The following is a 17853-nucleotide window of genomic DNA, read 5'->3' as shown; positions in this document are numbered from 1 at the left end:
GCTTCTAGTTCCATTATGGACACCTGCGATGGCAATAAACAGGTAACAGGTACTGGGGGCTATAGGCCCTAACCTTTGTATAACAGCTCGGCGCTAAGGGGTGCTGCTTTGCTATTTTCACGGAAGGGAAATGGAGTCGATAAACGAGCAGTGTCGGGCCTACGAGGGCCTAACGGCGATGATTGATTTACACAATTAAATCACTGATGCCAGATTCTTATTACTCAATTGTCGTATTCCGATAAAACAGTGACTAGGCTAATTTTACGGTAACATTGTCAGACGATAAAGGAATCTGCCAGCCCAACCGAGTCTTAGTGATTCCAGAAGCCGTGACCGAGTAGTTTCTCGCCCCAGTGGTGCTTTCTGCCCACAGCACCGCCTTCGCTGCCACCGGAACACTAGATAGTTGCGAAAGAGTAACACTGATCTCGCCAGTGCTGGGCACATAGCTGAAGTTGTCGATGATACCAGCGTCAACACTAATCAATACCCCTAGCGGCCCGATGAAGATCCTCCTCCTCACTGGGTCTGCCGTCTGCACACTGACCGAATCCCCCAAGCTGGTTAGCACACCACCATATGCGACAAGTCCGACAACAGTATCCTGCACGACATATGTCCCGGTACCAAGCACGAGCCCTACAAAATTAGGGCCATAGTCTCCGCTGAGGCCGTCCCATTTCAAGGTATCGGGCCAGGAGTGGAAAGATGCAGCCGCAAACCCATCCTCGTTGATATTGGAGACTGGCCCACTGGTTCCGCCGTACCCAACTCGAAGGAGGTAGGAATCTGATGGGTCACTGCGGAATGCTCCAAGAAGAACGAGGGAGTTCAATCCAGATCCATAATGGTGGATTTGGCGCTCAATGCGTCGGAGCTTGCCTCCGTATCTGGATATTACACCGTGAGAAAGTGAAATAAAGGTTGTCAAGAATAAGGGCAGGCCATAATAGTAATGGATACGTACATATTGTCCCAGTACCGTCGTGCATTGCCGTTCCATCCCCAGTGAGGCACAGTTGGCATAAACCCTAACACACTATTTACAGTCTTTGTTACCGTGCTACTATGTCCAAAGTATCTAGTGAAGTTAGTTAACTTTGTCCCTAGAACGTGTGCATATTTTTGAAGCTAAAGGACGTAGATGAGTAACTCCGATATAAACTTACTTTGACCAATAGTACACGCCTTCCTGTCCTGTCGAGTCCCAAGCCATCTCACTGCCAAAAGGCACTGCCTCGGTATTCCATTGATCCGCTCGAGATTTCATTGCCGCTGTTAGAGTCTTCGCCTGAGATGAGAGACCCTCACGAGTGAGATCGGCGAGGATCTCGCCGAAAACAGTTTCTCCCATAAGTCCGACTTTATTATAACCAACATCGGCTTTCATAGCCCTAATAATTGTGTTGTAAGCTTGGTTGAGATACCAATCCCAGGTGTGACTCTTGATGAGATTAGGATATGCCCTTCCTGCACGGTAGAGACCCCAATAGGCTGCTGCGACGTGAACGTAGTCGTAGGCACGATCGGTCGCATAGGATGATGCTTTATTCCAAGATGTCCAACTGGTCCAATCGATGCTACTGTCATAAGTATACCCAGAAACAGCAGCTGGCTCGTAGAAGAAAATGCTCTTCCTAACTGCAAAGTCGGGCGTCTGGATGGTTTTCCACAGAACACCGTCTACGAATGACTCAAGTTTTGTGATTTCACCTTGGTTGGGCTGCGCAGCCTGCTTCATACATGCGGCAAGGAATGAGCCTGCCCCACCCTCGTCGCTGAGGCCAGCTACCCACGCTCTTGAGTCTTGTTTGACTATAGATCCTGCTTCGTAGTCGTATGTCATTACAGAGGGAGCTCGGCCAAATGGGTCTGAGGTGTCGGTGAACCATTGATCTGTCGTGAGAAACTGGCCGAGACTCGCGACTGCCTCTGTCCCCGGCTTTGTGACATAGTAGTGAATTGTCTGGACTTTCCCATCCGCATAGGCCACAGTCAATCGCACACGGCCCCATGCACTTGTAGAAGGTGTTACCGTATAATGTCCATCACCAGCGGAAACCAATGTCAGGGCACCAACCGGTTTCACGGTAGTTGAGTTGACAGCAGACGACGCCTCGAGGAATAGGTTTGCAGCTGTGCCTCTGGGGATGATATACCCCGGAACCCCATGAGCAACAGGTGTCCCGGTTCTTAGAACTGTCGAGTCGAGATCTCTGACACCGCCTTGGGCGACTGAGAATCGGAGTCCATACCTCAGTGATTCGTGCGGCTGTAGCGTTCTCGAAGAGGGCTCATTCCAGGGCTCCTTTCCAGACCACTCGTTCTCAGCCCAAGCCTTACTCAATACTTGCCATTCGTAAAAGCCCTCGAAAACCTGACTACCGTAGGCGGTGTCCTCGTAGTAAGTCTCTGCCAGATTTCGATAGGCCTCCATCGGCGTGTCTCCAATAGGAGTTATTACAAGTGCCGGACCATCTCCACTTGTAGGCGCAACGCGAATCTGGCCTGCATGCATTCCAATGTAAGGGTCGGAGAGAGAACACAGCCGCAACATATCACTAGCTTGACGGTTTGTGAATATGCTGTTGAACTCCGCTGGAAATCCCAGGCCTCCAATCTCGATGGCTGAGGATCCCGAATTTATGATAGTAAACTGGAGACCAAGGTCTCCAGACACATCTATCCATTCCCGCGTGATGTTCAAGGGGCCCGTAGGAAGGGTGGGTGCAAGCCCAGAAGCTGCCAGTGCTCCGGTTGAAAGTGTGGTTACTTTCTTTCGTGACTTCGAAGAGTCGCCCGTGATCCATGCTGTGCTTCCTGATGTGCGATATCGAAAGGTGATGTCTCCCCAGTGATATTGGCCGTCCTTGGCTCGAAGAGGGAGATAATCGAACGGGAGAAAGTCAAAAGTTCCCCCCGCTGGCTTCAGCGATGCAAGTACTTGAGCATCGCTGACAATTTGAACATCAAATTTGGTGGTAGATAGTCTTATATAACCATCGTCAAGACCTAAGGTATCCTGGCACAAAATGGAAGGTGCGAAGAGCGAAACTACAACGGGCAAAACACGGAGAGCCTGAGACTTCATAATCGCATTAGATGACTTGAAGGTTCAAACTGACGGCACGTAGACAAAGACGCGAGGAGCTAATTACTCAGTTATTAATGTCCGCATGTTCATGGCAGCAGCGGGTTTTAAAAGGATATCAAAATGCGTCGGCCATTAGTAATTAAATTTTCCCCATTAAGCAGGTAACATTCTCGTCGCCGCGAGGTAAAAGCAAACGCCATTATGCAAAACAAACTTTAGTGGTGGACTAACTAATAAAGTATTAATATAGCCTATGCGGAGATTCTATTTTCCAAGTTTACCTGAGGAAGAGATCACCCATGGAACGAAAGAGTTAAAACACGAGACCCCAACACACTCAATTAGCAGCCCGGCAACCTTCATTCAGCCCACAGAAATATATTAATGAAACGGATTATAATAAAGTAGTCACAGGACTAAACGGCCTAACAAGGCAGGTAGCTGAAGCCTTATGCATGATACGAGCCGTTCCAGAGTCATAATTGATCTGTCATACACACTCGAATTAGTAGTATCAAGCAGGCCAACTGGACTATATTACCTTCGGCATTTAGAATCAACCCCGCATTTCAGTCATTAGATCGTATGTCCATCTTATTGTCCCAATCACTTCTCATTATGGCACCGTTAGTGGCCGTGGCACTTGCCTTGTCGTTCATAGTCCGATCTTCCGTTGTCGCATCCCCCCACCTCCGCCGCCAGACTACAACTATTATATCAACTGGAAACCCAATTCTTGCCGATGGATTTATTTACTCAGCAGACCCTGCGCCGATTGTAATAGATGAAACCGTCTATATTCTATCTGGTCGAGACGGGGCGGGTGCTACTGAAAATGGCTTTATCATGAATGAATGGAAGAGTTTCGAGGCCCAAAACCCGGATCTGAGTGGAGGTAGTTGGTTGCTCCATCAAAATATAGCACAACCGGGTAGTGTATTTTCTTGGGCAAAAACAGGTACAGCTTACGCAGGTCAGGTTGTCCAGGGTGCCGACGGCAAATTCTACATGTATGCTCCAGTCACACAAGCCAACAGCGGGGCCTCGGATCCCTTTGCTATTGGGGTAGCTGTTTCAAGCGATATTCTCGGTCCCTTCACTGATGCCCGCTCTTCCGGTCCGATCATATCGCAAGGCGTGCCGTCTCCAGGTAATACCATCCAGAACATTGATCCAACAGTTTTGGTTGATACGGATGGCCGGGTGTTTATTTATTTCGGCACCTTTGGCCAGCTCCTGGGCTATGAATTAGAGTCAGATATGATTACAATCAAAGGCGCAGTCACCAAGGTCAACTCTCTCACGGGCTATTTCGAGGCTCCATGGCTCATGAAACTTGTCAGTACCTACTACATGCTGTATGCAGCCAAAAATGCAGGAGGAAGTTCACCTTGTACGCCAACCAGCCATCATGCCTGTATAGCCTATGGAACAGCGTCAGGCCCCCTTGGTCCAAGGACATTCCGCGGCATCGTTCTTGATATTGTCTCATCGACGACATCTCATCCTGGTGTGTATCAACTTGGCAATGAATGGTTCATCACATACCATACGCGCGATGCAGTGGGTGGTACTCATTTCCGGCGCAGCATTGCCTTCGATAAGCTCACATGGGATGATACGACCTCTCCGCCTTCAATTCTAACAGTGGTGCAAACGCATCGACCAGCGTCTGCCAACGAGCCAACTCGTAATATCGCCCTATGTGCCACGCCATCATCTACAAATGCTACTCCAATCCAGTATTGGATCAAGGCTATCAATGATGAGCGGGTCGAAGCAAACCCATTACCGCCTGACTACTGGTGCTCGTACGCCGCAGAGCAATCGCCAGAGACAAGTACGTTAACGTATGAATGAGACACAGCGGTGGAGGTTAATGGTGCAACCATGGCGTTTTTTGCAGATCAACCTACGGGATCAAATATCGGGGTCCCGCCGCCAGCGTCATGGAAGCTGGAGTATCTCATGTCTGCAGGGTCGTGGACGGCGGTTTCGGTAACAAGTTCTGGGGCGTATCCGACCAATGTCACTGATTCGCCGGAAGAAGTCAGCTTTCAGACAGTCTCAACTACTTCTTTAAGGGCCATTCTAATGATTTCTGGCTGGGGCGGTCAGTTCGGAGGAGTAGGTATCAAGGAATGGGCAGCACTTGCGCCAACTACCTCATCATATAAGGATCTAAAAGCATTCGCGAAAGTATTTTACTTTTGAAGAAATAAAACATATACTGACACACAGCACTATTTGGAAAGTTTTATTGACATGCAGCACATTATTCTTACCCCTCGACCAACTTTTTCACGTAAATTTCTCTTCTCTTTGAGAAATTACATCGTCGCATCTTCTCGTAAATACTTTTCCAGAAAATATCGCTGCCGCTTATCAAATCCACTTCACGCAGGCCAAAACAAGGGTATTGCGTAAACTATTAGCGGCCCCACGACAAACTAAACCCCGAGATGCTCCCCGCATTCTCGACCGGGTGTCGCATCGAGATCCGTAGACACCAACCATTAGCGTGTTGCCAGTGAAGGTTGTCAGAGCGCATAAATAGGGAGGCACGCAGGATCCAAGGCGACATCATGTAGACTTTGATCCAAGACGTACTCCGAAAATGGCTGAATCACGGGATGCCTCTGGGCAAAAGAAAAATATTCTGTTCCTCATTGCAGATGACCTCGGAAAATATCTCAATTGCTATGGCGCCAAGAATATCAAGACTCCAAACATCAACTTGTTGGCATCACAAGGCACTCAGTTTGATATGGCCTTCACCAGTACGGCATCATGCAGCGCCAGTCGATCAGTCATGTATACTGGCCTACACACTCACCAAAACGGGCAATACGGTCTAGCCTGTGAGAGGCACCACTTCGCCACATTTGATTACATCGAGACTGTCCCTGCTGTGTTTAACTCTCTCGGTTACCAGACAGGAATCATTGGAAAAGTGCACGTTGGGCCGGCCTCGTCCTATCCGTGGGAGATCCGCGAAGAAAGTGGGACCAGAAATGTTGGCTGGGTTGCAGACCGAGCAGAGTCCTTCTTTGAAAAAGCAAAAGAGACCGATCGACCATTCCACCTGACTGTGGGATACATCGATCCCCACCGTGACTTAACTCGGTCTGGATTTGGAAACGAAGACTTTGGCGACGCTAGGGTGAAGGTCACTACGGTTCAACCTGAGGACGTGGAAATCCCTTCATTTTTGAATGACCTACCAGAGGTTCGCACTGAGCTTGTCGAATATTATCAGTCCATTCAACGTCTAGATGCTGGCGTGGGCTTGATCCTTGATGCTTTGGAGAGGCAAGGTCTGTCAGATAGCACACTAGTTTGCTTTGTTAGCGACAACGGCGCGCCATTTATCAATTCGAAGACGACACTGTACGATGCTGGCATCCGCCTTCCAGTCATAGTTCGAGCCCCCCAATTGAAGGGCGGCGTTGTGAGCCCAAACATGATCTCATACATCGATTTCTTCCCAACACTCCTGGACTGGGCTGGCGCAAAGGGCCATGTGCTGTCTGAGAATAGTAGATCACCAGCAAGACTTGGAACATCCTTCCTCCAAATTCTTGATGCCAAAGAGCTCTTGCCTGAAGAGAAGTGGCAGCATCACGTATTCGGGTCGCATACCTTTCATGAGGTACAGAACTACTGGCCTACTCGCTACCTTCGCTCAAGGCGATATAAGTACCATCGGAATCTTGCTTGGCGACTCGACTTTCCGTTTGCCAGCGATATGTACGGAAGTTTGAGCTGGGACGGCATCCGCAACACTCCGCCGCCAGTGATGCTCGGTCCTCGCTCCTTAAAAAACTACATATGGCGCCCTCAGGAGGAGTTGTACGATATGGAGAAGGATCCGCAAGAAGTGAATAACTTGGCACTAAACGAAGAGTACGAGAATGTGATCAAAGAGTACCGTACGAAATTAGAGGCCTGGCAATTAAAGACAAACGATGCTTGGCTCTATCGAGATGGTGTTTCCGTGGCAATGAACCAACATCACATAGATGCCGGTCTCAAGATCCCAGACAGGTTTGAGATTGATGTTGATAACCCGGGGAATCGAGATGTTGCCTGCTGGTCACCCGAAAATGTAGGACAGCGGTCAGCTTAATCACAAGGTTGAGTCCAGACACACTTAAAATGTATGCATTACTGGGGGCGATGGACAGATATAGAACCAATACAATTTATACCAATTAATCTTTTTAAAATAAGTATTCAACACCTCGCTCAAGTTGCTCTATGGTAGATTGTCAGAAAGAGTTCTGAAGTAAAACGGAAACGAGCGATACCACAATTTGGACACCACGTTTCAGTTTACATTGAGCTACCAATATTTGATTAAAGTACCCTTGATTACCCCCTACGTTGTAACTCTGGCGCTATATATTTTTTTCCAGCATCTCCCTTATTACAGCTAATTAAACCTTCTGATCCACGCTACCAGTAGCTTCAACAGCGTCCTGGCTCCTAGCATAGTCCTTTCCCTTTAACATCTCCGCGGCGGCTTGTACATCCCTTTCAAGTTTGTTGCCGCTGCCTTTTTGTTTAAACGCCCAAATCGACTCATTAAAAATATCGTCCATTTCTTCCAATGTTTTGCCGCATGTCTCTGGAAACAGGAGGAAAACATGGACAATGGCGCAACAACAGAGCGTTCCGAATATGAGAAATGTCTATTCATAATTAGTCGTCCGCAAATGTGAATGGGAAAATTGAGTCGAACCTTCCACTGGATGTGCTGAAATGCAGGAGGCGTGAAGAATGTGAGAGAGAAGTTCATGGCCCAGTTGAAAAACGTTGCAAGACTCACGGTCTTACCACGAATATAAAGAGGTATAATTTCCGGCGGGTAGACCCTAAATCCAGTGAGTGATTGCTCAGTACGAAATGAATGAATTTCTTACCAGCCCACAGGGCCCCACGTGGGTGCATAGGTGGCGATGAATAGGTACGAGCAAGCAATAATAGCCCTGGAAGCTTTCTTATTGCGTACCACCCAGGTTACGGTAGGAACACCGTTCAACCCACCTGGGACAGGTTCTCCATATTTAGCCATGATTGCAGCTTCTGTGAACAATAGAACTGCCAAGATAAACGATCCAGACATCATAACTTTCCTTCTTGGCCAGCGATCCATGTATAAGAGCGCAGGGAGCGTCATGACGACATTGATTATATACTGGATGGAAGCTGAGATTAAGGCATTGTTGCCCGTTAATCCTGCCATTTGGAAGATGTATACGATGTAGAACATCATGGCATTGGTGCCTGTGTATTGCGACCAGACGTGGGAGAATATAGCACAAGTCGTTCGGACGATATTGTGGCGTTTGAACACCTCACCCCAGGAGACGCTACTGAACTCGGCTTCCATCCTGCGCAGGCGTTAGCTATTATGTATAACCTGGAATATAGTGGCACGTTATCGTACCTGATAGCCTCTCTGATTTGGTTGACCTCGGCGATAACCAAAGGATCCAATTGATTTCCACCAGCATGTAATCTTGCCAGAACTTCCGTGGCCTCTTCCCACCTGTCTTTACTTGCCAGCCATCGAGGAGATCGCGGCATCATTGGCAAAAAGACAAGTAGGACAAGAGCAGGAATCATTTGAAGTGCCCAAGGCAGGCGGAAAGAAGCCGTGCCATGGACGAATGATGTGCCGTATGATACGAAGTACATAATGAGGATCTGTAGGAGCATGAGAAATAAGTTTTGAAGTAATATATCTGGGTTAGAAACTCACTCCCCAAGTAATCATCCATTGCTGGAGAGATATAAGTCTGCCCCGCAGATTTGAAGGGCTTATTTCAGCAATAAAGACTGGACTGTTGGACACTGCCATTAGAAATTGTTTTGATTTCATTTAGTTCACTTACGTACCCTTGACTTGTTAACATTCCAACAGCAAATCCATTGATAATTCGTGCTACGATGAGCATCGCAACATTCTGAACAGCAGCCATTACGGATGAGCCCACTAGCCAGACTAAGCATGCAATAAACATGGTGTCTCTTCGTCCAATCCGATCACTCGTGATCGAAGAGAACATGGAGCCAAGCATGGAGCCACCAGCCATGCTAGCTGTAATGCCACCTTGAAGAACAGAATTTGGGTGGTTGAAATACGTTTTGTACTATGGTGATGTCAGTTTGAATAACTCGAAAGAATCAAAAAGGATGCACCTTCTCCGTTCCAATAATTGCAGACATGCTCGACACATCAAACCCCTGAATTAGACCACCGATGGTGGCCAACGCAGAGATAACATAGAGGTTACTGAGTCGGAACTTCGCCATGATTGACTTGGGGGCAAGATCGCCGTGTGATTCACGTTAAATATTGAAGTCTCAGCTAGGACTGCCCAGGACACACTCCATATTGAACCCGACAACAGGTAGGCCAATGGCATCTCTTTTGTACCTTTGAGGCAGGCAGCGCATGGCGAAGGGGCACGGAGCACATGGCGAAGGGGATCCCAAATAAATTTCCCCACACGTTACCAGAAACTCGCTTCCGGGTATCGACCCGATAGCCGAACCATTGCGTGCTCATAAATCGCCATAGGAAGCAACAATTGCGTGTATTCTTGCTATATCAATCGCATCTCGTGTCGATGGACTGAAATTCAGAAATCCGAGTGCTGCTGCCGCTAATATTTGATTTGAAGCTCTCGGGTGGTGCTGGAGCTAACATCTGTCATGGGTCCCGAGTCAATGACCGTGGGAGACGATACGAATCCTCCAACCGGTTCGAATATCGAACAGGCGGGTCATGGGCTCCAACAGATAATCCAAACGGAATCTGGTCCGCCCTATGTGGTAAACCCCAAAAAAGGAGAGCGGTCTCGGTCAGGTTAGTCGAACATGAGTGTTGAGCTACTCTACACCGGTTCTTCAGCTGTCCCAATTCTCCGCAAAGGTCTCCACTGATGCGTGAATTAAGGTTGCATTACATGTAGGGCCCGCAAGGTGGGTGCAACAACCACTCTGTAGTCATCACTATGTTTGCTAATCAGGCGCTACAGGTAAAATGCGATGAACGTCCTCGCTCATGCATGAATTGTGCTCGTAGAGGCCTGTCATGTGGGGGGTATTCCTGGGGTCCCGCACCCAAGCTCAAGAGGATAGATCTTCATGCGCAAACCGACTTGACAGAAGCTGGCCTTGAAAGAAGAAGGCTCCGGGGATCTTGTAACTCTTGTCGCTCATGCAAGACAAAATGTTCCGGTGACAAGCCTACCTGCGAAAGGTGTTTGGGGAAAGGAATTTCGTGCACTTATCGTGCACGGACCAGGCAGACCGAAAGTATATCCTCTCGCCAAAGTCCCCAAAGGGAAATCGTTCTTCAGCAGCTTCGGAATGGTACCAGGAGCAGGACATTGCCTGGGGGCAGAGAAGAAGATGAGAGCAATACTGTCCTAGAAGCTGACGACGAAATTCCAAGCCCAAATGATGGCAGTTCGGATGTGCGAGGAGCTGAGTTGCCCGGTTGGTTAGTGCATTCCACCCACATTCACGCTTATGGGTGTCTACTGATCCGTGAAGGCTTTTCTCCTCGTCGCTCCCAAGAAAGGAAATAATATATCAGCTCGTAGACAGTTACTTCACAAATATCCACCCCTTGCGCTGCTATTCTTTTATACACAGGCCCTCTTTTATGGAGAGGCTTGATCAGGATCCTGCCATAACACATATGAACGGACCCCTTCTCCATGTGATATGCGCCCTTGGAGCAAAGTAAGCGAAGAGTGAACCCTTACTCTATATACTAGCATTAATAGTTTGATAGGTTCTATGCCTTGGAAACACTTAATTATGAGAAAGAAATCGATCCCAAAAATGTTCTCGCGTCAGGTAGCCAGTGGGCAGATATTGCGCAACAACAGATATTTGGCAACATGAATAATATTTCCGTGGAAAATCTCATGGTTAGTTCATATCTCTTGAATCAGCATACACCACACTCACAATAACCGTTTGACCTCAGGCGACGATACTACTCTATGACCACGAACTTCGTGTTGGAAACTATTCTGGTGCCTTCATGATTAGCGGCGCTGCGACTAGAATGTTGCAAGCTCTTCAAATCAACCTCGAATATTCGACTGATATTCTCTGCACTGAGCCGTCAAACATGCCTTTTTGTGTGAGGGAATCTCGACGCCGGCTTATGTGGAGCTGCTATGTTGCAGATAGCTGGGTCGGTAGTGGTGTTGATCAGCTCACGCTCATTGCCGACTGTGATGTGAAGGTTCAACTACCCTGTCACGAACGGAATTTTGTTCAGCAAATCCCGAGTATCACTGAAACATTGACGAGGGGTCAAGTTTTGAAATTTATACCACCAGAGCTCCGACCTCTGGACCCAACCAACAATATGGGGATTGCCGCATACTTTGCCCGGATTGCTGGGATAAGAAAGAAAATTCTAAGGTAAGATTCGTGAATCCAAGTATTATGTGTATGTGGTATACTGACTCCCCATATAGATATATCAAACAGATCGATCTTACACAACAACTGCAACTGCCAGATGCTGAATTTTCCAGCCTCGACGAATCCTGTGAGGATTGGTTAAATTCGCTTCCCCCGTCCCTACGCCTCACAACAGCATCTATATACACCCGCAAGGATTCCAGTCAACTTGGTGCATTATTTGTGTTACACTGTGCCTATCACATTACGCTCTGCGACCTCTATCGAATATCCATGCCGGTGCTCCTACCAGGGTTACTTAGGACCCGACTGTCAGTTGAGTCAACACCGAATCAACAAACATTTCGAGCTCTGTATCAGCGCAAATGCTTTGAGCACTCCAAAGATGCAGCCCGAATCCTCATGAAAGCCGTTGGTCACGGCGCAAGATTTCTAGCTGACACCTGGCTATGCACTTGTGCGTTTGAGAGCACAAGGACGATGCTGTATTATAGCGTTCAAGGAGTCGATCGCAACCAGAGCAACAGCAGAGAGTTAGTGTTGGAACTTATACCACTTTTTCAGGCAAATATGAGGGCAATGCGACTCATGATTCCCCTGTTTACAACTGCAGAGAGATGTGTAAGTACTGCCATTCCTTACTATTATTGTTCTAATATGTGTACAGTATGCTGCTGCAACATCTCTCATGAGGAAGGCTGGAATCGGGTCACATCTCGTAGAAGGCGCCCCTGGTACAGACGAGCAACTTGACTCTAGTGATATTGAAAGGTATGCCCCACCTCTATATTTCACATTTTGAGACCCTGCTTACAAGAACTCCGTAGGCCAGTTGATTACGCAAGTCCACCTATGGAAACCCCCGAAAACGTCCTTAATCCACTCTCAATCTACGCCTTAACACGACAAAATATCGATGAGAAGGAATCAGTTGATTCCAGAAACTCTTTGTATTCAACAAGAGTAGCCGATAATGTCCAAACATCTACAGTTGCCACCAATTCTTTTCGACGAAAACCTCAAGGCGCTTTCGCTGCTGTTCTACAACAACAATTTCCCTCACATGTCCCTCAGGAACACTACAATACAAATTCGGGCGAATTCATGCCAAATATGGCCCTCATGTGGGAACAACATGATTTAGGGGCTAACATGGATTCGTTTTGGCCAGGCTTTATGCCCGATTTTGACGGCTTATGGCTACCTGCCGAGACTGCACAAGAAAATATGTCGGCCATGGGCATACCAACTTGGGTCCCCGGGATACCCGGTGAAACTTTTGAGGGAGGTTTTGCTGTCCGTGATGGCCCAATTAGACCAACCCCAAGTGGAAGTGGTGCGTTTATGTGACGCATAATTCAGCGAGCTAAGGGGTTCAAGACGACGTAATGGTAAATTAATATGGTAACGACTAGAGCGGGATTATTTGACACAATACAGCCTCCTTCATGAATTTTTAATCTGGGGCTGGATCCTTCCCTCGACGTAAGCACCATATCAAATCGGCATGGACCACTGCATTATAAACACAACAGTTCAAATCCGGCGACTGGTTTAGACTCAGGCCAACACTGCGATCCCACAAGAGGGCCGTGCTTGTATGGAGCGTTTGCACAGTCTACATCTTGGCCAACAGTGTATGCGAGCCATAGCAACTTGTCATCGGAACACGGCTCTATAACAGTCGTTTTTATGCCTGATATGGGCCATCCTTGCTCGACTAGGGTGCAAGATCCAGTCGCGCCCAAGGTAGCAGTTATTATTCTTTGGCTACACTCTGGAGATATAGATGTAGCGATATCTATAGAAGCCCCAAGAGCTACTGAAAGCAGAGCTGAAAAGATCTAAAACATGTTACTATGGTATGCCAGGATGGAAAAACGAGTGCAAACCTACTGTTGCAGACCGCATTGTATTTAAATTCCGCAGTGGTCGTATGGGCAGATAAAGCACAGCAACGTTTCTATTTCGCGTCTAGGTCGTTAATATCGGTTCCTTCGTTGCTAATCTCAACTTTTCGTAGCCTGTTGGGAGAATTTCCAATTATTTGACTATCTAAATGGGCCATGTAGTTATATAGGTGATTCTGGGGAAATAGTCAAAATCCTAGACCCTGACTGCTCTTTGATCAGCTGTCAGCTCACCTGGCACCATGTCAATTCTGGCCAGTGGGATGGTCGGGGAAACTCCCGAAAACTTGGCTTATTACTTGGCGACCTAGTCTATCCGCGAATCCCCAGCACAACCTACCCCGGATAAAGCCTATATCTACCTACATGCACGGCTTTAACCATTATACGAGATACTACCGCGTGTTCCTCGTATCCAAAAGCATTGCGAGGCACCATTAGAATGGGAAATTCGCTGCCAATAAATCACCCCAGAGTTCCCACGATTAATAAAAGTTGTAGGTGTTTCTTTTCCGAGCCAATTTACAATCAGAGCACACCATCTTCGCCTAAATACCGCGCTATTTCTAGTTTGTCTGCCCCATTCCTGAGCAATGAAGTGTTAGCTCGGAGAACCAGGGTGGTTTTCTATCCTTTTGTTGGCAGCCGCTCGATAGTTGATCACGGCGGGTTGGCATAGTGCAGTTCGTTGACTTCAAGACCCTATTTGTTAGGCGCCTATGCCTATGTACGGGGTATAGAGATCAAGGAAGGACACCACGTTACAACCCGCTCTGAAGACGCAACTCACGTTATCAGAGACGGCCAGTCCTGCATAACCACCGCCGATCTTCACGCCAGCCGGATCGATATCCGGTCCAAGCTACTGTGCCACGAGCTTCGCTCGGCAACTTCTCCGTACCATGGGCGATTGAAGCTCAAACGATGCCTCATAGTGGAAATAAAATCCGGGGATAACGACGTCGCCGATTGCCATTCATATCGCCTAATAAGGCGCAATTGGTCGTCTACAAAAGGGAGGTGATTCCCTCGTTCAGATAGTTCTCAACAACCTCGGAATTCGCGACAGTTATTTGCCCAGTATGAAGTCTTCTCTTCTTCTTTTGGCACTTGTCCGCTTATGCTCTGGAGCTTCCTACTTCTTCGATGGAGCTGCAAACAATGCGGGCGAAGGATCTGAATCCCAGCCATATAATAACCTGGCTGTTATCTCGTCTTTGAAACTTCAGCCAGGAGACAAAATTCTCTTAAAGCGCGGGTCGTCGATTGTAGGGCCTTTGGTTTTGACTTCCAGCGGCTCTACAAGCGCCCCTATCAACATTGGTGCCTATGGCAACGCTGAACAGCCAAAACCGGTAGTTGTTGGTGGCGGACTGAGTACTGTTCTTATTCAGGGGGCCTCGCACGTTGTTGTGGAGGACTTGGAGGTCACCAATCCAGGAGACAACAAATCGGCCTTGCGTGGTGTCTATATTTACGGATACGATTCTGGAAATGTAAAGGATGTGACGGTTCAGAACCTGTACATTCATGACGTGAGAGGGTACATGCCTTCGACGACTACAGGCGGCGCCCCCGTCGGAAAGTACGCAAATGCTTCAGGGGCTATTGTCGTCGAGGCTGGCGGATCAACTACCCCGACATATTTTACTGGCATTAACATCCAGGATAATGAGATCCGCTCTGTGGACCGTCAAGGGATCTACACGTGGTCAAACTGGTGTCAGAGGCCTGAGTTGGCCGCCTTCTGGTTTACTTTGTGCACTGCGCCTTGGTATGCTTCAAGTGGCTTACTTGTACAGCGTAACAGGCTCTATGATGTCGGAGGTGACGGCATTGTTGTTAAAGGACACGAGGGAGCCATTGTTAAAGATAATCTCGTTGTGGGGTTCAACAAGAGATCCAAGTCTCCCAATGCTGGAGTTTGGACTGCGAATAGTATTAACAGCTTGTTTCAGTACAATACTGTCTCGGGCGGGACGACGACATCTGATGGTAACACCCCTTTTTCTTGCTACGATAGATGTCTGTTAACGATTAAATTAAGGAATGTCATACGACGTCGACCACTCCACCTCAGGGACGGTGTTCGAGTACAACGTTTCGCATGATAATGAAGGTGGATTCTTCCTTCTTTGCCCATATGACAAGCCAACTACCAATTTTACCATCCGATATAACCTGTCGGTAAATGATAAGACAAGAATCTTCCAGATTTGTGACGGAGCTCTCACGGGGGGCAAAATTTACAAAAATACTATCCAAATTGGTTCTGGGATTTCTCCCGTCATTGTCACGGAAGATACATCTGCTTCTCTAGATGTCTTATTCGCCGATAATATTATTCGGAAGGAGGGGTCTGGAAGAGCTACCTGGAAACTACAAGATGAATACTTTTCGGTGGTGAAGAACTCATTTTATGGACCAATCGACACATATTTCAACGCGACCGGTTCCGTCACTGAGGCGCCCGGCCTTGCAGCACCTGGTCTCCGAGACCCTAAGGCATACTACCTCTTAAATGGATATCCTACGTTAGACGTGGCTGTTGATATTGTTGGCGATGCATCCGTGGATTTCTTCAACAACCCAACAACTGGCCACAAGAACCTCGGGTTCTATTCTGGCACAGGCACGAACATACCTATTTGGATCAGCAAATTTGACGATTCCGATATTTCCGCTTGGAAGTCGTCATCGGGGAGTGCAACTATTGTGCCTGACCCTGCTGGTGACCTCGGAAACTCGGTTCAATTGGCACCTTCCACGGTTTTCTCGCGGCCCATAGGCGCCTCTCTGCCATTTAGATTCAACGCGCGGATCTGGATTGATGCTGTGAGCACATCTAAACCAGTTAGTGTTCGCGTTGGGAGTACTTCAAAGGCCATCGATGTTGTCCTGGGGAATCCAGAGACTTACCGAACTGGAGAATGGCAAATTCTGGAGGTTTTGTTAACTTCCAGCGGCCAATCTGCCACCTTGGGTGGAACTGCTCTTACTGCTGTTCCCGTAGCTGATAATGCTGGGCTCGTTATCTTCACAGCTGGTGGAAGCAAAGTACATATCGACGATATATTTACTGTTAGTCTGTAGGAGAGGTAAATATCTCTGTGGGAATTTAATTATGAAAATAATATAACATATTACGATTGGTTCGACTCGATTGTCCTGTGGACCACAGGCTGTGATATTACATGTAATATATTGACAGAGCAATGCTTTTATTAATTATCGTATCCAATTTAGGAACAGAGTGAAAAGTACCTGCCTATTTCTACGATGGATTGGTGTGCTAGATCACGTGCAACGGTACCATGTGAACTAGGGATGTAAACCGTACCCCGCTCGAAGAACTACATCCGGCGGCAGTCAACCTTGAGTCTTCGTGGCCATAACTGAGGGTTCTACATATGCGATTCCTGACCAAAGTCGATGTAGTGGCCATTGGTGGCCTGGTCGCCAAGCACTCCATTTCATGTATCTCCGTAATCAAGGCCATTGGCTGGGCCCTGATCAAAATAGCGGCCCGTATTCGCCTGTGGCCTAAGCACTAATTTTCTGGTAACTTACCGTCTGTGCGAATAAGGATTCAAAAACAAGCCTCAACAAGACACAAAGTCCATTTAGTCTTATTCTGACCGCTATCCTCTACCTGACACAATGTCAAAGCTATACACATACCTCCTTGGAATTCAAGGAAGCCTGCTGCTTGCCAATGGCGCCTACATGCTCCTCTTCCCTTCAGAAATCGCCGCCCCTCCGTCCCCGATGGCTGGCACTCCAATCTCTGTGATTCATGCCATGAGGTTAGTCAATTGACAAACACACACTGCCCGTTATGCGGCAGCAGGAAACTAATTAGAAACTATAGTACATCGACGATAAGTCTCGGCTTAACATACCTTGTTGCCGCATATCAGAGCAACCGAACCTATGTCGTGATGGGAGTACCTGGCCGATTCCTTGCCGCCGCTCTATTTTGGTATCATGGTGGGGCATGGAAGAACGTCGCCTGCTATGAGGCTGTGTGGGGAGCAATCAATTTTGGCGCGTTAATGTGGTAGATAGATCATTGAGTTCCCGTGGCTGGGTATTGTACAATATTGTATGGATTATTAGATTCGAGAATAGAAATCCCATCTCCAAAGAACTGCCGTTTCTCATCTCATTCCTCACTTCTGTATCACCAATCGTAGCATTTCGTTTCTGGTTTCTAAACCCTCCAATGTTGCGAGTCCCAGCGGGCTTCGAATTTGGGATTTATCTTTTGCGACTTCAAGACAAGAGAGATGGATATCACGTCAGCGCCTAGCCCACCTTTAGTATAGTGTTTACACACTCCTACGTCTTTTCTGCCCTTCTCTATCTCATCCTTGTCATCATACC

The 17853-nt window shown here is 47.7% G+C and overlaps 7 protein-coding genes across 7 annotated transcripts; 5 read left to right on the top strand and 2 right to left on the bottom strand.

The window, feature by feature from the left end:
- Nucleotides 1-253: 253 nt before the first annotated feature.
- VE01_02755 (uncharacterized protein) lies at nt 254-3094 on the bottom strand (the record flags this gene model as incomplete). The annotated part of the gene is made up of 3 exons (XM_018272260.1): nt 254-893; nt 971-1084; nt 1173-3094. 3 exons carry the CDS (start codon nt 3092-3094, stop codon nt 254-256), a joined length of 2676 nt encoding a protein of 891 aa, XP_018133092.1.
- Nucleotides 3095-3715: 621 nt separating this feature from the next.
- VE01_02754 (uncharacterized protein) lies at nt 3716-5490 on the top strand (the record flags this gene model as incomplete). The annotated part of the gene is made up of 3 exons (XM_018272259.2): nt 3716-3992; nt 4056-4937; nt 4965-5490. 3 exons carry the CDS (start codon nt 3716-3718, stop codon nt 5309-5311), a joined length of 1506 nt encoding a protein of 501 aa, XP_018133093.1. The 3' UTR covers nt 5312-5490.
- Nucleotides 5491-5508: 18 nt separating this feature from the next.
- Nucleotides 5509-7307, top strand: VE01_02753 (uncharacterized protein). The gene has a single exon (XM_018272258.2). The coding sequence runs from the start codon at nt 5715-5717 to the stop codon at nt 7224-7226; it is 1512 nt and encodes a 503-aa protein (XP_018133086.1). The 5' UTR covers nt 5509-5714; the 3' UTR covers nt 7227-7307.
- A 32-nt stretch (nt 7308-7339) lies between these two features.
- Nucleotides 7340-10350, bottom strand: VE01_02752 (uncharacterized protein). The gene is made up of 7 exons (XM_018272257.2): nt 9305-10350; nt 9002-9255; nt 8865-8946; nt 8550-8809; nt 8023-8493; nt 7842-7974; nt 7340-7791 (listed from the first exon to the last, which is right to left on the bottom strand). Exons 1-7 carry the CDS (start codon nt 9416-9418, stop codon nt 7537-7539), a joined length of 1569 nt encoding a protein of 522 aa, XP_018133087.1. The 5' UTR covers nt 9419-10350; the 3' UTR covers nt 7340-7536.
- VE01_02751 (uncharacterized protein) lies at nt 9708-13667 on the top strand. Its single transcript, XM_018272256.2, has 9 exons — nt 9708-9974; nt 10065-10090; nt 10147-10613; nt 10667-10858; nt 10911-11049; nt 11109-11554; nt 11611-12178; nt 12225-12328; nt 12385-13667. The coding sequence occupies exons 1-9, from the start codon at nt 9821-9823 to the stop codon at nt 12905-12907; spliced, it is 2619 nt and encodes an 872-aa protein (XP_018133088.2). The 5' UTR covers nt 9708-9820; the 3' UTR covers nt 12908-13667.
- An 18-nt stretch (nt 13668-13685) lies between these two features.
- Nucleotides 13686-16576, top strand: VE01_02750 (uncharacterized protein). The gene is made up of 2 exons (XM_018272255.2): nt 13686-15462; nt 15515-16576. Exons 1-2 carry the CDS (start codon nt 14550-14552, stop codon nt 16558-16560), a joined length of 1959 nt encoding a protein of 652 aa, XP_018133089.1. The 5' UTR covers nt 13686-14549; the 3' UTR covers nt 16561-16576.
- A 492-nt stretch (nt 16577-17068) lies between these two features.
- Nucleotides 17069-17607, top strand: VE01_02749 (uncharacterized protein). Its single transcript, XM_018272254.2, has 2 exons — nt 17069-17273; nt 17339-17607. Exons 1-2 carry the CDS (start codon nt 17128-17130, stop codon nt 17529-17531), a joined length of 339 nt encoding a protein of 112 aa, XP_018132968.1. The 5' UTR covers nt 17069-17127; the 3' UTR covers nt 17532-17607.
- The last annotated feature ends 246 nt before the right edge of the window (nt 17608-17853 follow it).

This window comes from Pseudogymnoascus verrucosus (genome assembly GCF_001662655.1).
Source record: "Pseudogymnoascus verrucosus strain UAMH 10579 unplaced genomic scaffold scaffold_8, whole genome shotgun sequence".
Lineage (NCBI taxonomy): Eukaryota > Fungi > Ascomycota > Leotiomycetes > Thelebolales > Thelebolaceae > Pseudogymnoascus > Pseudogymnoascus verrucosus.
Note: the sequence above shows the minus strand (reverse complement) of the source record. Positions and strands in the feature narration are given on the sequence as shown.

What these genes read in the sequence shown, in the direction of transcription:
- VE01_02753 (XM_018272258.2), top strand. Translation starts at nt 5,715, where the DNA reads ATGGCTGAATCACGGGATGCCTCTGGGCAAAAGAAAAATATTCTGTTC.
- VE01_02752 (XM_018272257.2), bottom strand. Translation starts at nt 9,418, where the DNA reads ATGGCGAAGTTCCGACTCAGTAACCTCTATGTTATCTCTGCGTTGGCC. An exon ending in ACGTGGGGCCCTGTGGGCTG is followed by an intron (nt 7,975 to 8,022) that starts GTAAGAAATTCA and finishes CACTGGATTTAG; the next exon opens with GGTCTACCCGCCGGAAATTA. An exon ending in TTCAGCACATCCAGTGGAAG is followed by an intron (nt 7,792 to 7,841) that starts GTTCGACTCAAT and finishes AATTATGAATAG; the next exon opens with ACATTTCTCATATTCGGAAC.
- VE01_02751 (XM_018272256.2), top strand. Translation starts at nt 9,821, where the DNA reads ATGGGTCCCGAGTCAATGACCGTGGGAGACGATACGAATCCTCCAACC. An exon ending in GGAGCTGAGTTGCCCGGTTG is followed by an intron (nt 10,614 to 10,666) that starts GTTAGTGCATTC and finishes TGATCCGTGAAG; the next exon opens with GCTTTTCTCCTCGTCGCTCC. An exon ending in ATATGCGCCCTTGGAGCAAA is followed by an intron (nt 10,859 to 10,910) that starts GTAAGCGAAGAG and finishes ATAGTTTGATAG; the next exon opens with GTTCTATGCCTTGGAAACAC.
- VE01_02750 (XM_018272255.2), top strand. Translation starts at nt 14,550, where the DNA reads ATGAAGTCTTCTCTTCTTCTTTTGGCACTTGTCCGCTTATGCTCTGGA. An exon ending in CGGGACGACGACATCTGATG is followed by an intron (nt 15,463 to 15,514) that starts GTAACACCCCTT and finishes GATTAAATTAAG; the next exon opens with GAATGTCATACGACGTCGAC.
- VE01_02749 (XM_018272254.2), top strand. Translation starts at nt 17,128, where the DNA reads ATGTCAAAGCTATACACATACCTCCTTGGAATTCAAGGAAGCCTGCTG. An exon ending in TCTGTGATTCATGCCATGAG is followed by an intron (nt 17,274 to 17,338) that starts GTTAGTCAATTG and finishes TAGAAACTATAG; the next exon opens with TACATCGACGATAAGTCTCG.